The 18,585-nt window shown below is 33.0% G+C and overlaps 1 protein-coding gene across 1 annotated transcript in view; it reads left to right on the plus strand.

Annotated features, from left to right (window-relative positions):
• Positions 1–18,585, plus strand: part of LOC114325876 (sodium channel protein Nach-like) — a 101,851-nt gene that overhangs the window by 38,525 nt on the left and 44,741 nt on the right. The window contains exon 2 of the mRNA XM_050660333.1: positions 11,714–12,019. Within this exon, the coding sequence (XP_050516290.1) occupies positions 11,714–12,019 (306 nt within the window). The remainder of the gene's footprint in view (positions 1–11,713; positions 12,020–18,585) is intronic.

An 18,585-nucleotide genomic window follows, 5' to 3' on the forward strand; every position in this document is an offset into this window, starting at 1 on the left:
TAAAACCAAAAGTTGCAACATCTGCGCCACATATTAACTTACTATGTTATTCCTCCATATATTTTTCTTGTGATTTTTAACTCACTCTAATTTTTCTGAGTAAGTTTGAGAACATTGTCTTCTCAAGTCATAGTAAGATTTATTGGTAAGCACTATTCTTCTTTCACACTTCTCATAGCGAGCCTAGGTATGTAAAGGTGTTCACACCTTCTAGGTTCACATCGTCAATGATTTTTTTTTGTGTATACTTGCTTGACGTAGTAGGTACGATATATTATACAGGGTGTAACAAAAATACTGGTCATAAATTTAATCGCATATTCTGGGACGAAGAATAGTTCGATTGAACCTAACTTACCTTAGTACAAAAATGTGCACATAAAAAAGTTACAGCCCTTTGAAGTTACAAAATGAAAATCGATTTTTTTCAATATATCGAAAACTATTAGAGATATTTTATTGAAAATTGACATGTGGTATTCTTATGGCAGTAGTATCTTAAGAAAAAATTATAGTGAAATTTGGACGCCCCATAAAAATTTTATGGGGGTTTTGTTCTTTTAAACCCCCCCCCCCCCCAAACTTTTGTGTACGTTCCAATTTAATTATTATTGTAGTACCATTAGTTAAACACAATGTTTTAAAAACTTTTTTGCCTCTCGGTACTTTTTCGAAAAATCAGTTTATATCGAAATATTTTGAATATTTGTCAAATCCACCACATATTTGTATATGGTTAAGTACGATTATGGAGACTTGGTAATAATATGAACGTTTATTTATGATTTAAGTATATTTTGAACCATATTAAAAAAGAAGCCACATCTCGATAAAAGATGCCTTATCGAAAAAATACAAAGAGGCAAAAAATTTTTAAAAACACTGTGTTTCACTAATGGTATCGCAGTAATAGTTTAATTGGAACGTACACAAACATTTGGGGGGTTTAAAGGAAAAAAACCCCTATAAAATTTTTATGTAAACATATTAAAAAAGAAGCCGCAACTCGATAAAAACTGCCTTATCGAAAAAATAATAGGAGGCAAAAAAGTTTGAATAATATTTAATTCAACTAACGGTGTCACAAAAATAATTTAATTGGAACGTACACAAAAGTTTGAGGGGGTTTAAGGGAACAAAACACCCATAAAATTTTTATGGGGTGCACAAATTTCACTATAATTTTTCATTAAGATGTTCCTGCCATAAGAATGCCACATGTCCATTTTCAATAAAACATCTCTAATAGTTTTCGATATATTCGGAAAAATCGATTTTCATTTTGTAACTTCAAAGGGCTGTAACTTTTTTTATGTGCATATTTGTACTAAGGTAAGTTAGGTTCATTCGAACTATTTTTGGTCCCAGAATATGTGATTTAATTTATGACCTGTATTTTTGTTACACCCTGTGTATTTGGTGTTTTGGGCGTTGAGTCTGATTTATATTTAGTCCCATTCTCTATGAATATACCTTTAACGACGGGAATACATCGGTCAGAGACTCTGTGGACCAGCTATGATGTCGATGTTATCTGCATATCCAATAACTTGCAGATTTCTTACAGATAATGCCATTTGTGTTAATCTGAGACTCTTCAATTACCTTTTCTAGAGCAAGTTTAAACAAGACACGGTAACCCTTCACCCTCACTTAGTCCATTTTGGAACGGAAAAGTCTTGATAGATGATTATGGATTCTGACCGTGCTCGTTGTTCCTGTGAGTGTAAGTTCACTTAGTTGAATAAGATGAAGCGGTATTTGGAATTCCGTCATTACCAGAAGAAATTTGTATCAATTAACTGAGTCGTATGCGGCTTTAAAATTCACGAATTTTAAATGAAATACCCTGCATATATTTGAATTTTTAGATTTTGCGTAAAATTCTCAACAAAATTTGTATAAAGTACCTATTATTTATTAGGTCGAAACTTCAGATCTTTGTAGTGTAGTCATTGAAGGTTTTCACCTCCGATTTCGTTGAACCTCCTTCGATTTTCATGAAAATTGGTGAGTGGTTAACCTCCTTCGATTTTCATGAAAATTGGTGAGTGGTTAGAGGATTACACAAGGAACAAAGGTGACATAATGCCAACTTGCGCTTTTACCCTGGGGGTGGATGCCACCCCTTCTCGAGGGTTAAAATTATTATATTAAAAATAATACCGTAAATCGGTAGAGGAACATGTTCTAAGCAAAATTTGTTATATAAAGTTACCAAAATAAATCCATACTTTTCGAGTTGTTAAAGATCGAAGATTTGAATTTTTCGTGAAAAAAATGCAAATCTAAAAGCGGTTTTTCACAAATATATAAAAAAATATAAGCTTTTACAAAAAAGGTATTATTATCACAATTGATAATAAAAAAAAATACATTTCTTACTTAAACAAACATTTAGTGTTAATTCAAAGGGAGCTATGGGTATTTTAATGTATATTTTTTTCGGCGAGTACTCAAATCTAACCATAAGCTTAAATAACAGGAAAACGATGAATTTTGTAACATATACCTGCTGTCAAAATACACACTTGTCAAAGTACTCAGAAATATCTACCAAATGAGCTTCAGAAGAAGGTGATAGCATTAAAACTGAGCAAGTTATGTTGAAAATAAGAGGACCCTTTCGAATTTTTTAGGAAAGAGTGAAAAATAAAACATACGCCATTTCCACAAAAATTAAAATTTATTGTAGGTACCTACTCAATTTAAAACTTTCTTAATATTAGCATAAGTAATGATCTCAAAACTTTTGACCGGTTTAGAATGCATGTTTTTTAAAGAAAAAAATTAATTTAAAAAAATCAAATTTTTTTAAATTGTCGTAATTTTCATTTTTTTTGACAATATCTAACTCCAAAAATACCCAATATACGTAAAAATTATATTAAAATAAATTTTAGTTTTTTCTTTAACAAATATTTTACTTTTTTTACTATTTCTGTAGGATAAAAAAATAACCGAGATAGAAACGTTCACAGCTTAAATTTTACTGCGATGACCATATAACCGGGACTTTTTAACCTTTTATATTAAAAAAAGTAAGAAGTTTAAAATATTAAATTTAATACGGTTTAATAGCCCTTGAAATTAATTTTTCAAATTTTTTGAGAGATGAATTGATGTCATAAAAATTAAGAGTTATGTATTCTTAAAAAGCAATAACTTTCCTTGGAAAAATTTTTAGAGCATAAATTTTGAAAATATTTTGATGCATACATTTTAATACTATCCACTTTTTCGGAAGCTCATTTAATAGATAGTGCTGAGGACTTTGACAAATATTTCATAAGTATTATGTTATAAAATGCATAATTTTCCGGTTATTTAAATTTCAATACTTAGATTTGGGTACTCGCCAAAAAGAATATACATTCAGTTATCTATAACTCACTTTGAATTAAAATTAAAAGGTTTTTCAAGTAAGAAATTTAATCTAATTTTTATGGTCCTAAATTTTGCTAATAGTAACTTAAAAAACTTATAGTTTTTGAGTTATTTATGTTCAAGAAAGGAGACAAAGAAGACCCCAACAGCTATAGAGGTATAAATCTACTGCACACCGCACTTAAGCTAACCACAAAAGTCCTAACCCCTAACCAACAAAATCAATATACTAACAACTTTAATCAGATGAACAACAAGGATTCAAATCCGGAAGATCCTGCGTAGACGCCGTATTTGTACTGAGACAAATCACAGAAAAGTCCATCGAGTACAATAAACCTCATATCTATGTTTTATAGACCTGACAAAGGCTTTTGATCGCATCCAAGTCGACGGCGTCTTACATTTACTCTATAGAAGAAACATACCAATCAATAATATATAAACCACCGAAAACATCTACATACTTTCATAATCGAATACATGCAAAGATAAATGGAAAACTAACGCAGTTTATAGCAGTACAAAGCGGAGTCAGACAAGGTGACTCGTTAAGCCCACTGCTCTTTAATATAATAATGGACGAAATAATATTGGGTACTCGCCAAAAAGAATATACATTCAGTTATCTATAACTCACTTTGAATTAAAATTAAAAGGTTTTTCAAGTAAGAAATTTAATCTAATTTTTATGGTCCTAAATTTTGCTAATAGTAACTTAAAAAACTTATAGTTTTTGAGTTATTTATGTTCAAGAAAGGAGACAAAGAAGACCCCAACAGCTATAGAGGTATAAATCTACTGCACACCGCACTTAAGCTAACCACAAAAGTCCTAACCCCTAACCAACAAAATCAATATACTAACAACTTTAATCAGATGAACAACAAGGATTCAAATCCGGAAGATCCTGCGTAGACGCCGTATTTGTACTGAGACAAATCACAGAAAAGTCCATCGAGTACAATAAACCTCATATCTATGTTTTATAGACCTGACAAAGGCTTTTGATCGCATCCAAGTCGACGGCGTCTTACATTTACTCTATAGAAGAAACATACCAATCAATAATATATAAACCACCGAAAACATCTACATACTTTCATAATCGAATACATGCAAAGATAAATGGAAAACTAACGCAGTTTATAGCAGTACAAAGCGGAGTCAGACAAGGTGACTCGTTAAGCCCACTGCTCTTTAATATAATAATGGACGAAATAATATAAGCAGTAGGTAAAGGTCATGGTTACAGACTGGGGAACAAAGAAATCCAAATATTATGTTATGCAGACGACGCCGCATTAATCGCCGAGACAGAAGACGATCTCCAAAGATTAACACACATCTTCAATACAACAGCCAAGAAATACAATATGACCATATTTATCAGCAGAAAAAAACAAATGTATGACAACATCCAAATACCCACTACGATGTAAAATCGAAATTGATGGGAAAATAATAAAGCAGGAAGCAAGGTTTAGATATCTGGGAAGACATATAACCAGTTACGGAGATGTTGAAGAGGAAGTACGACAACAAAGCTTAAAAGCAAGTAAAGCGGCGGGATCTCTTAATGACACAATCTGGAAGAACAAACACCTAAGGCAAGACACAAAAGCAAGAATCTATAAAGCAGCAATTAGACCTATATTGACATACACAGCGGAGACAAGACCTGACACATCTAAAACGAGACAACTACTAGAAACAACAGAGATGAAAATACACCAACGAATATCAGGGAAAAGTCTGTTGGATAGGGAGAGAAGCGAAAACATCCGAAGATTATGCAATGTAGAAGACATAAATTGATGGGTGACAAAACGGAAACAGGAGTGGAACGAACACATTAGTAGAATGGCAGAGGATAGGATAGTACGAACAGCACGATATAAGTCACCAAATGGACAAAGAGGTATTGACAGACCAAGAAAAAGATGGTGCGACATCTTAAACAATTTAGGAGGCTAATATTGAAAAAGAAACAGGCTTTAAAGCCTACATGCACGAATGAAGAAGAAGAAGAGTTATTTTTTAAAAACCGGTAAAAAACATTCATTTTCTCACGAAAGTTTAAAATCTTTGATCTTCAATAACTCAAAAAGTATTGATTTAATTTAATACCTTTACATAACAAATTTGACTTAGAATTTGTCCCTCTATCGATTTTTGGGGATATTTTTAATAAAATAATTTTCACTCCCGACAAGGGCTGGTATCCACCTCCAGGGGAAAAGCGCAAGTTGACACCGTGTTACTTTTGTTCCTTGATATATCTTCTAACCACTCACCAATTTTCACGAAAATCGATTTAGGTTCAAAGAAATTTTAGGTAATAATAGCTCATATCCACCTTTACCGACTGCACTATGAGTTATTTGTCTTTTTTCAAAAAATTTTACAGAAACTATATTTTCAATGTTAATATTTCATTCATTTACATACATAATATTTTGAAAACCTTTGCACACAAAAAGTAGATAATTTTCTTTCAGAAAGTTTCATCTAAATCGTATTTCTAAATTCAGGTTGTTCACAATAGTACATTGTTTACCGGGTAGGAAAAGCTTAACATTCCTGGACGACTGTGAAGATTGCTAAGTCGAGGCGCAAGCCGAGACTTAGCAACACAGAGTCCAGGAATGTGGCTTTTCCTACGAGGTAAACATACTATTTTTCCGCAAATCGTTTAAAATTTGACAGATATTGATTGATTTAAAAAAAACGCGATAATTTTATTCCCAAATAAATGGTGCTTTGAAATTCCTAATAAAATTACTTGGGTTACTATGGAAACGTATTGAGGTTGAATTGTCAAACTTGACGCTTATAAATAGAACACTAACAACTGTACGGAAATATCATTTCCTTACAGTAAGGAAGTCCTGACTTTTTCTTCAAGAAATTTTGACAGGAATGTCAAAATTTCCTGGCGATTTGCGGAAAATGATAGACTATTATTTCTCTTAATTTCAAACCACAGTAAATCAATAATTTTTAATGAAAAATCGAGTATTTTATAATTATTGATAAAAAAAGAAATTAATTTTTTTTTCAAACAGTATAAGGGTTCTCTAGACTTACCTAAAGATACTATTGGAGATAATTTTGGTTCCATGTTTAAAGGTAAGATATTTATTGTTTAAGTTTAGCAGGGCCATGTATGAAAATGTCATAATTGTGATTATTTGTGGTTATTGGCACTTTTACAAAGTGATAGAAATAGCTCGTTTAGAATTAAACAATGAACATGGAAAAGGTGTTATTCTTATAGACTACAGAATAACATCAAGCATGACCCCCCAACTTACCCTCTATGGGTGCGGCGGAGTACAACTTCGAAATCTCCAATAGAAGACTCCATTTTTTATTTCAGATTCGGATTTTACGTAAAAAAGTAAACATGTTTAATCTGATTTTTTCCATTCCCGGTACATGGCGCTATAACCGCAGAAAGACAATAAATAAATATAAATAAATAAATATGCAGTTTTTTTACATAGAATCTGAATCTACAATAAAAATGGAGGTTTACCTATATTTAGAATATCAAACTTGCCCAGCCCCCCTCCCCCCACCCGGGCTAGTGGTCAATAGACTTTTGAAAAATATTAAACGTTTGTTTTTTGGTTTTAACATGGAAAGGTAACATTCTATGTATATTAGGTATTCAATTTATTTTCGTATTAACAATATAACAATTCTTAATTGCAGAATATTTTGGTTTGTAACGTGTGCTTTTTTTATGGTAATAACTATAATATTAATTTTGAATTCATGGAGCTCCATTGAAAACAATCCATTAATACATGTGATTCAAACAAATAATTATCCGATATACAATTTTGAGTTTCCGTCTATCACAATTTGTGACAATAATAAAATTAGCAAGAGGAGAGCTGTATTCACAGCTAATGAACTGTAAGTATTATAAATATTTGGTGCATATGAAATGTTTTTTTTTGTTGATAAAACTGGTAGTTTGTAATGATTCAAAACACTTTTCAATTTTTTTAATTTCTTCTTTCAGAAACCAGAACTTTCAATTTTCTTTTACAAACTTTCGTGAAACTCAGTATACAATAAAGTCAATTGATTCCTATATCCATGAAAGAATTTCGTTCTGAAATATTCGAGCGGCGGTGTGTTAATATAAATTATCAGTAGTAATTGCACAAGAGCTCTAAAATTCTATATTAATTTTAGAGTTCGAATGCAATTTGTTGCGATTATTTCATGAATAAAACTGTTAAAAACCAAAATGTTATTGTAATTTATTTATGTAAGTACAAATTAGTACACTTAAACACAAAGTTTTATAAATATTTGACGATTGAAAGTCATCACGTTTATAATTTTTAAAACATTAATTGTCATTAATGTCACTGAAGGTATTTTTTCGTAGCAACGAAGGGCATCTGACGTACTATACTTAACGACGGGCAATTATCAAAAATTATCGATTTAATTCAGATTTCTGTAGCTTTCTATTGGTCAGAATCTCCTATGAATGAAATAATCATCAAAATTTATTTAAAACATTCCACTAAAACAGTCGCAACAGGAATTGCGACTGAAAAATAGTTGATGTGGAGACCGGTTCTGCGTCGATAACTATAATGTTGTATTCAATGTGGGCTCCGAATATTTTTAATATTAACAAAGTTTAATATAAGTTACAAATTGTGAATCTCAGTGATATATTGAAATAAACTGTAAGTGTACAAACTCCTTACATAATATCCAGTTAAATTAGCATTAAAATCAGCAAATTGCAATTATTTGTTATTGTTGTCAATAAACAAATCCAGTTTTACCTGCAAAATAACCGCTTTTAGTAAAGACTGATATACCTGTTTTAGCAGGTATACAGGGTCGGACTTACTTTTCACTTAACGTTTATCGAAATGAATTCAAACATGGAATCACACAACAATTCTACAATACAAGACCATCAAAGTCAAATAAACATATCACAGTTATACTCTTTGGCAGCGTCGAGAGTGCAATTTCCTTTAAAGTCCCAAGCAATTATCTTTAGTGCCTTATAAAACACCAAACTTCAAGACCACCTTCTCCCACTTGGAAATATAATTCAAGCGAAAAATATAATCTTCTCTTCTAGATTATCTAATAATCGCATATGTATGTATTTTTCCAATAAACAAATAGCGGATGATTTTATCAAATCGATTTTATCGAATAATCATGATCAAATAGAAATATAAGGTAAAATTGTCAGAGCAAGAAGGTTAGTTACACCAGCGGAACGACTTGTGCTCAGCGGCGTATGTCCTTCAATACCGCACGACTTACTAATCAATGAGTTACAAAAAATCGGCATCGTTCCTGTCTCCCCCATGACATTCCTCAAAATTAGTGCTTCTATGCCTGAGTACAATCACATCCTTAGTTTTCAAAGACAAATCTATATCAGTCCTTACAGTCTAACACTACTAGAGTCATTTACTCTTGTTTTTGACAACACGATAATAGAATATTCATTTCTCAAGACAGTTTAGTTTGCTTTAGATGCAAGAAGCCAGGTCACATTGCATCACAGTGCTCCGAACCACTAGCTCAACTAAACCCCAACCAAAACAATGAAGCATCGATATCAAGCGCAACAAATATATCTTTGCAAGCACCCAATGATACAAACCCTTCTCAGTGTGAACAAATGTCTATTTCTAATGTCCCGGAGATACCGAACAAAGTAGATGCATTAAATAAGGACAATCATATAATTAATCAACCGAAACGTAACTTTGATGAAATTATTTCACCTGAAGCAGATCCATCTTCAAAAGAATGTAACATTTTTCCACCACCTAAAGTCTAAGAAAAATCTAAAAAAGCTAAAATTAGTTCAGCAAGCACTTCTGAATGCTTATTTTCTCTCTTACTTGACCCTGCTAAAAACTTTTATAGAAAATCACCCTCTACCTTTCCCTGTAAGCTTTGATCAACTTAACCTGCTCCTAACGAATATCACGGGATCAACAGATCCTATAACCACAATTCAAGAACATACTACAGACCTATCAGCTTTGTCCCAAATGCTCAGTCAAGTGTACCCCCATTTAAAGGAAAGATCCATACAACGAAAATTCACGTCCATAAAGAAAAAAATCAATAGTTATCTTGGCAGTGAGGCATCGGACTGGGAAAGTGACACATCTCAATTAAGCCAACATTAAGATTCAAGTTTCTACTTCAAAAGAATATTGATGGATTTTTTCATCGCTTTGCTATGCTTCTACATCTTTCTCTGAATTCCAGCATCTATACTGCAGAGCTCTTTGGTTTGTTTAAAGCCATCCAACATGCAACATGTATATATTAAAAACCTCCCTTGTTGTCCAGTCCTTTCCGACTCTCATAGCACAGTCATTTAGTGAGGAGTTTTAGTAACTATTGGTTTTTTTTATATTTCAGACTATCTGTTAAATACACTATGTTTTTTTTCCAGATTTAGGTTACCTCTGTTTTTTTTTGACCTATGTATTTGTATATTAGATTATTTGGTTCCCAAACTTTGTATCTACGGTAACTTCTTGTGCACAGGAATAAGCCTAGAGAAAATTAGGTTTTTAATACTTTATTATTGCTTTGATATTGGTTTATGTAATTCGGGTAAATTTATTTTGTAACATTACTTGCCTTGTTTCCCAAATATTGTATTTATTCGCTTTATTTCGTTTGTTCGGTTACTTCGTCGTTACTTTATTTCATTGCATTTGCTCGGTTAATTTAGGTCATTTTGTCGGTATTTTTCTTAACTTCACTTCTATAACGTTTATTCATTTGTATATTTAATTTTGCTTTATTCAGTATTGTATTTTCTCTTAGTGAGGCTTGGGCCTATTTATTTGTATTATTTTCATCTTCGTCGGTTTCCTTTAGTTGTACGTAGCAGGCGTACTATAACCATTTGGTAGAAGACTTATGTAATTTTGTACCCTATATGTTAGTAAGAGGTACTTATATTTAAGTTTGTAACAGATAACATTATTGTTGTTATCTTTAAAATATATATATCTTCTTGTATAACTTATGTCATTTTAGAGTCACAGCATAATATGAACTTGCTTAACTCAGAGATTGTTAAAAATCTGGTAGTTATTTTTAATAAATATGTTTATTTATTTTGTATATCATTTATTTTTATTATTCCTTTATGTTCATTATTACAGGTTTGATATATTTAATATCTGACAGCAGTATAAGATACCTGGGAGAATGATCGAAGATCATTTTCATGGCGCCCATGATTTGTTAGATTTATTTATCTTGTTCGTCTTTAGAAATTATTCATCTTCATTCCTCTTCAGTACATTATTCTTATTTTATTATTTCATATTTTAGTCATTATTACTATCTACATAGAGCTACTGTTCTTCGACAGGCATGCAAACGAGCCGTATCCATCCTTGAGTGTCAAGTGGTTTTCTTGCATCTCTTGCTAGCCAACTCTATTCAGTTTGCCTCTGTCTCTTCCCACTTCTACTTCTATCCCTTCTAATTCCCCTTTCTTCAGTACTACTGCACTTTAGTAGTATTTTTTATTTTTTTTTCCTACTACGGCTTCACCGCTGAAGCCCCTTCATTTTTATTTTCATAAGAGGCCCCAACTAGTTACCTTAGTCTTTTCTTTTCTTCTTTTTTTTTCCTTACTTCTGTTGGAGTATATCTTTCTTTTTACTTTCACTCCAACAGAAGTTTTCTTATTTTTGTTACAAAAGCTATGCAAAATATATGCCATAAACACCCTATTGAGAAAAGAACCAAGGCCGAACTAATGGAAGCTCAAGAAAGTTTTAGAAGAATCCACTTCCTGTGGATACCATCCCAGATAGGCATAGAAGGAAATATGAACAAGCAGATACTAGTGCGCGTAACGCTATAACTAATGATGCATCAGAAAGAGAGTGTTGGAGTGTCGCTAGCGATCTAAAAGTTCATTTCAAAAATAAAGTGTTAGTGCCTGGAATTTAATTATTGCTCCAAAGGTTTAATTGTCTACAAATTGTAATTCATTTTTACCAATTTTTAATTTAATATTGTTACAAATGTTACAGAAATGTCGCTAAAAACCTTCGGGTGGATGCGACTTTGTCTTTTTTAAATAAAAAATAAAAATCGTTGATGTGTGAGAATGGACCTTGTCTTGTGATTGGCGGAAGAAATGTTTTGATCACAATTACATAAGTGTCTTGTTCATTGCTATTTGATTGGTTGAAATTATTTTTACTTCTGAACAAAGAAAGTCACATATATATGTTATTAGAACTTATTAAAACTTTTACCATTCTTTTAGAACCAAAACCAATGTTTCAGAAATAATAAAAGATTTAAGGTACATGTATTATTTCATAAAATATAAATCACCGACAGGCGAAGAAATGCAGCGGTTCACTCGTCTCCAGAAGATATTTGACAAGAAAAAAATTACAGCCGAAGAAGTTTTGAGAAAGTTGTCTCCCAGTTGTGAGATGATGTTTGCGAAATGTTTATGGAAGGGGCTATCTGTGAAATGTTCCCACCTGTTTCAACAGACGAAGACGTCGGAAGGATTCTGTTGTACATTCAATTCACATGTGTTCAAAAATACTTCAATTTACGAGTAAGTGAAAGAGTTATCCAATATAATAATATAGGGATTATAATTTTACTTAATTATTATTAGATTATGACATTATTTAAAACCTAAATATTTTGAAGTAGAAGAGACGATATTACAATTCGTTAAAAAACCAATTGAAAAAAGAATTAAAATCTAGGCGAAACCTGACAGACTTCCATTTTTAAATAAAAGTAAATAAAAATCCAAAAGAATTCTTAGGTCGGAAACAAATTCTGACTTTCACCTATACTTACTGTGACCAACTCCAATTCAGTTAAATTCGGCACAAGGCTAAAGAATACCTGAAATCCGGGACTTTTCAATGAAAATCGGGCCATTCTTGTTAGTATAGAACTTTGATATCATCGTTGTATTGATTATACAGCTTATGAACAACATACTTCTACCAGTAACCGATATACATAGATAATATCAGTAAAAACCATTGCAAACAAAATTGGCAACGTGTATATAATCAAAGTCCAACGGGAATAAATTTTAAAAATTGCCAACCAATTGCCACTAATTCCCAATGAGGTTATTTATAAAAACAATAAACAGAATGAGATCAAATCACGTACTAACCCCAGCATACAAACACAGCATAGGTATCAGTGATAACCCATATTGCGCCTGTGCTGTGGTAGAATTGGAGATCTACAGCACCTCATATTGGAGTGTGGACAGTACAGACAAAATATTAAAGTAATGTATGAAACATTAATTGACCTAATTTGTCTTTTACCTGTTAATTTAAACGAAATTATGTTTCCAAAAACTAAGCAGACGTTAAAATATCTTTACGAATATGTAACGTGCTGTAAATTTAAATTTTAAATAGACTTAGATAATAAAATTAAAACTTGTAAACATATCACACAAAATTGAAAAATATATAGATTACTATATTATAACACCCTGTAAATTTAGATTATAAGTAGGCTTAGATATTAAATTAAAAATTATTATTGCAGTAAAACCTCGATATAACGGACTAATTGGGGGGAAGGGGTGTCCGTTATAGCCGAAAGTACGTTGTATAAAAATAGGTTTAAAATAAATAAAAAAACGTTTATTTTAAGTTTTGTACGCACTTTTGAAGTTTGCGTTTTTTTATAACTAGAAATGTGTCCGCATTATGCTACAATAAAAATTTAATTGAAATTCTTTGGGGATGTTTTGGGAAATACAGGGACTTTTTTCATATTTGGCCGGCTTTTTTGTCCGTTATATCCGAAGTCCGTTAAATAGAGGTCTGCTATATCGAGGTTTTACTGTACTATACAAAAAAACAAATAGTCTGGCTAATTGGCTACGCCAAAGCCATTATAACATAAAATAAAATAAAAAAAAAAGAATGTGTGTGTACTTTGTACGCACGTAAGAAGTTATACTTTATATGATTTCTTAAAAATAAATATACTTTAAACAGTTTGTTTTAATTTTTTTTAAACACCAAACTAATTTTGTGCTTACCGCTTTCAAAAAAAATAAAAAAAGTATAGGATTGCTCCGGATTCGAACTCAAGACCTCTCGATCTCTAGCCGAGTGCTATACCAAATATGCTACGAGGACTGTGTCTGTATCGGTTCGGACGTACCTAATGACAATTCACGGTAACAAACAGACAAGGTGAAGTAAATATACAATAAAATGTTTTAATAATACTCATCTTACTCCTGAGGAAGACAAATCCAAAGACACAAAAATTATAATAAATATATTTACTAAAAACACTAATATATTCTTTTCACACCTTTTCTTCCACTGATATATTGATACATAACTTAAAAAAATTAGCAACTAAACGCCATACTGTCTGTGTGCGCATGCGCGCAGTATTATGAAATTTTACTCTTAATCGCGCCTAAATTAGTATAACTTCAAAAACAATATTAACATTTTTGTGTTGAAAATAATATTTTTGATAGGATTAAGCCACGATTGGTTATAATGATAATTACACTTTTGTTAGTTTTTGACGTTTAGACTTCCAATTTGGAATTCGTTCTCAACTGATATTGGATTTCTATCTTTTTTTGCCCCACCAATTCAATTTGATCTTAGAAGAATAACCTATTCAAAATATAATTCTACCAAAACGTTGAAAATTCAGATGGCCCGGAAGTCTTGTACGGGACGCCGGGACACGACTTCGTAATTCGGGCTATGTCCCGGAATTTTTGGACTAGTTGGTCACACTTCCTATAACCCATCCTTCTATAAGTTTTAAGAAAAATGGGCGATAAGTGAATAGACATGGGGAATCTAAAATATGCATTCCACAACACGTCAATTGAGGCGTCTAGAAGCCAAGGGGTATAAGTGCAATTTTGGTCAAGTTGGAGATAAGTACAGAAATAGATAGTCAATACCCATTTTAATGTTGTGGACAAAGGATACAAGTGAATTTAAAACCAGTAGTGACATATATGGATATTTCACTTATATCCTGAAAATAGTTTGTTTATCATTTGGCAACCATTGGATATAAGTACGCTTATGTCCCTTGGCCTCAAAATAGGTGTTAGTCATACAGGGCGTTCAGAAAATATCCCGACAAACGAAGACCGGAGATTCCTCAGATAATTTTAAGACAATTGAATTCTATTGAACTCTGAATTCATCTAGTCCGAAAATGCTTCCTAGGGAGCTAGAGCTCTTTAAAAATGCAGTCTTGCAATTAGTTTTTTTAAAATACCTATCAAACGCTTCTATTCAGAAAAACAAAAGCTGGTTAACTTATTTATCTTCCAGAGATAAATCGATTGCATTAGTTGCGAATTTCTAGTACCGGTCATAGGCGTCCGTTTTGGGTAGGGCAAGGGTTATTTAATCGCATAACATTTTTGTCGTTAACATTTAAGCATTTCTGATACTGTAATAGCAAATTGTGAGGTGTTCTAGTACTAAAAGGTACTCTTGATGAAAGTCTCTAAGATGCACCGTTGTCTAGAAAAATCAATTTGAAAACTTTTCGTTTTTTGAATTTGAGAAAAATTTGAAAAATATTTTCAAAATAAAACGGTGTATTTTACCGATTGAAAGCAAGAATAACTTTTAGTACTAAAATACCTCATAATTTAATAACCTAGTGTCAAAATTGCTTAAAAATTCAAAACAAAAAAGTTGTGCTATACCATAACCGTTGACCTACACAAAAACGGACGACTATGATGGATACTAGAAATTCGGAATTGATGAAATCGTTTCATATCTGGAAAATAAATAAACGTACCAGTTTTCGTTATTCTAAATACTTTTTTTTGTGAACATTTTTTCAAATTCAAAAAACGAAATATTTTCAAATCGATTTTTATAGAATAAAGTGTATTTTACCGACTTAAAGTAAGAGTAACTTTTAGTAAGAGAATATCTCATAATTTAATAATACAGGGTCAAAATTGCTTAAAAGATAAACAAAAAAACTATGCGATGAAATAACCGTTGCCCTGCCCAAAACCAACGCCTATGACCACTACTATACATTCGCAATAGATGGAATAGATTTATCACTGGAGAATAAATAAGCGTACAAGTTTTCGTTTTCTTAAATGGTAAAATGGTTCTGGAGGTATTTTAAAAAACTAATCACAAGACGCCATCTTTAAAGAGCCCTAGATCCCTTAATATTCCTCCCTTAATAGCCTCCCATCCATCACAACTTCTACAGAAATTTGCCTCATCAACAACAGGAAAGACAACAAATCCCAGATCAAGCCACTCGGGATAATATTCAGGAAGAACCCTACGAACCAGATAACTGCTTCAGAAGCGATGATGACTAGTTAAGTTTATTTTTAATGTGTTTCCTGCTTTTTTTTATATTATATACCAATGTTTAACTTTTTCATAAAAATTCTGTGTTTTGTTAATTAAATTGTATTTAAAAGAATAAAGATACAAGTACAGTCCAAGTATTACAATTGGAAGACAATGGGTATAAGTGCTGTTTCTATTTTAAAATAGCTTGTAAAATGCCAAGTTTTTTTTAATCTGATATAATTGTACTATTACAAAAAAGTCTTTAAAGTTAAAAGACCAGCCAATCACTAACTATTTTTAAAGACAAGCGGTAGAATTTACGAAAGATGTTAAACTTCAAATTTGATTTTCTCAAAAGTACCAAACATGCACTTGTATCCCTTGGCTTCTAAACCAGTGGCGGCTTTAGCGGGTAGGCAGGGTAGGCAACTGCCTACCCAAAATTTGTGGGCAACGCATGTGGAATTGTGGATCATACATCACGCAATGGGCCGAGCCGTGTATTACACTGCCAGAGCCGTAGTGACACAGCCGGCGTTGTTAGCAGGGCCGCGCGGGCGGGCTCAAGGTTACACAGAACCGCCACCCCCTCCCCCCCCACACTCTCTCGTGCACGCTCAAGTCTCCCTCTCTCACTCACCCTCACTGGCCGTCGCCACTGCCACTGCCACAGCCACAGACCACAGCACAGTGCCACTGCCAGTCAGTCAGTGTCAGTCTGCATTTACAGTTTATGAGTTTCGAAGTGAATTATTATTATACGGTGTGCTGTGACTGTTATGTTACGTGATGTCGATGGACAGATTTGTTGTGAAGCTAAAGCCAAAAGTGAAGGAAGTGCAGGTTCAATTAAAAAGTGATCCAGATGATAATGACAGTAAAAATAAAAGGCCCAGGTTAGAAGAGCCTCAGCAGCCTCATACAGGTATAGACATTAGGCCTACTTCTACTTCTAATATTAATAGGACTTGGCGGGGCGGAACACTGCCGCGTTCCTCAATAGGCTTACCGGACAAAACTAATGCGGCTCCGCCTGTCATCATAGACATTAGCATTGACTGTAGTTCTGGGCCCACGCAGCCAAGAACAAATTTTCCTAGGCGGGTCATTAGTGGAAATTCTAGGTCCTTTAAAAGCATTTGGTACGATAAATTTGCTTGGCTGGAGTACTCTATCACCAAAAATGCAGTGTTTTGTTTTTATTGTAGACATTTTTTAGTACAAAAAAGTCATGACGTCCTTATCAACACAGGGTATAATGATTGGAAAAATGTTGGCAAAATGTGTGATAAACACGAGACGTCAAATTCTCACAAAACGTGCATTTCAAAGTATAAAGGTTGGATTGATTCTAAAAAAACTGGTGCTGTTACTACCAAAATCAATGATCAAATCGCAAAAGAAATTGAAAAAAATCGAGAGCGCTTGAAGTCTATCGTCAGAAGTGCATTATTTTGTGCCAGACAAAATATTGCTTTAAGGGGACACCGAGAAGTGAAAGCACGATTGCCCCAGATTGAGCAGAAAGGAACCCCTGATAGCAGTAATGATTCTGAACAAGAAGAGTCTGGAGAAGAAGATAATACCGAAAACAGAGAATTAGAAGAAGAATCTGAAAGTTTGCCTCTTGAGACCAATTCTGGAAACTTTAAGGAACTTATTAATTTACTGTGTCTTGAAAATGAAAAATTGGACCACGATATGAAAAACATGCCTAAGAATGCTAAATACACATCAAAAGACATTCAAGCTGATATTCTGACTGCAGCTTCTAATATAATAGTAAGAAATATTGTAGAAGAAATTAAAAATGGAAGCAAAGTCTATAGTTTGATCATTGATGAGGCTCGTGATCAAGGCCATAAAGAACAAATGAGCATTTGCTGCCGATACGTTTTAGAATCAGGGATAAGAGAACGATTTCTTGGTTTTGTACAATTGACTAAGCTGGACGCGTTAGCTCTGGCAAACAAAATACAACATTTTTTAAACCACATCGGGCTTAATATTCAGCTCTGTGTCAGCCAGTCTTACGACGGAGCATCCGTTATGTCTGGAAAATTTTCCGGTGTACAGGCATTAGTGAGGGAAATCACGGGAAACCCCTGCCCATATGTGCACTGTCATGCTCACAGGCTCAACCTAGTTCTTGTCGATGTAAGTAAACGTGTACAGTCCGTTGGTGATACTATCGGCCTGTTAGAAGCAATATATGCTTTCCAGTCTGCTTCAACTTTACGCAATGAATTGTTCTCATTTGAAGTAAAAACTAAAAGTGGGACCAAGAAGTTGAAAGTTCCCCAGCATAGCGACACAAGATGGGTCTCAAAGTACAAAGGAGTTAACTTTTTCAAAACCCAGTTTAGCTCAATTGTAGTGGCACTGCAAAAATGTGCTCAAAATAAAGCTAAGCCAAGAGAAGCTGCAGAAGCTAAAGGCCTCCTCACCCAATTTCGTTCTTTTGATGTAATTTATTTTCTTGTTTGCTTAGACGAAATTTTATGCTACCTAAACATACTTTCCAAGCAACTACAGTCATCAAACATTGACATTGGGAAAAGCTTAAGACTTATTAAAGCGACAATAGAAAGTCTATGTAAGATGTGAACAGATGACCAGTTTGAAGAGTTATACAAAAAAGCTCAAGACATTTTTCAAGTTCAAGGAAGTGTGAGTGACTTTAGTGTGGAAAACAGCCCTATAAGAAAGCAGACGCCATCCAGCAGGCTATCTGACTTTTTAGTTTTTGAAACTACCGGAAAAGGGAAATCAACGTGCAATGATGAAAGTGTTTCTCAAA

Source organism: Diabrotica virgifera, chromosome 1 (genome assembly GCF_917563875.1).
Source record: "Diabrotica virgifera virgifera chromosome 1, PGI_DIABVI_V3a".
Lineage (NCBI taxonomy): Eukaryota > Metazoa > Arthropoda > Insecta > Coleoptera > Chrysomelidae > Diabrotica > Diabrotica virgifera.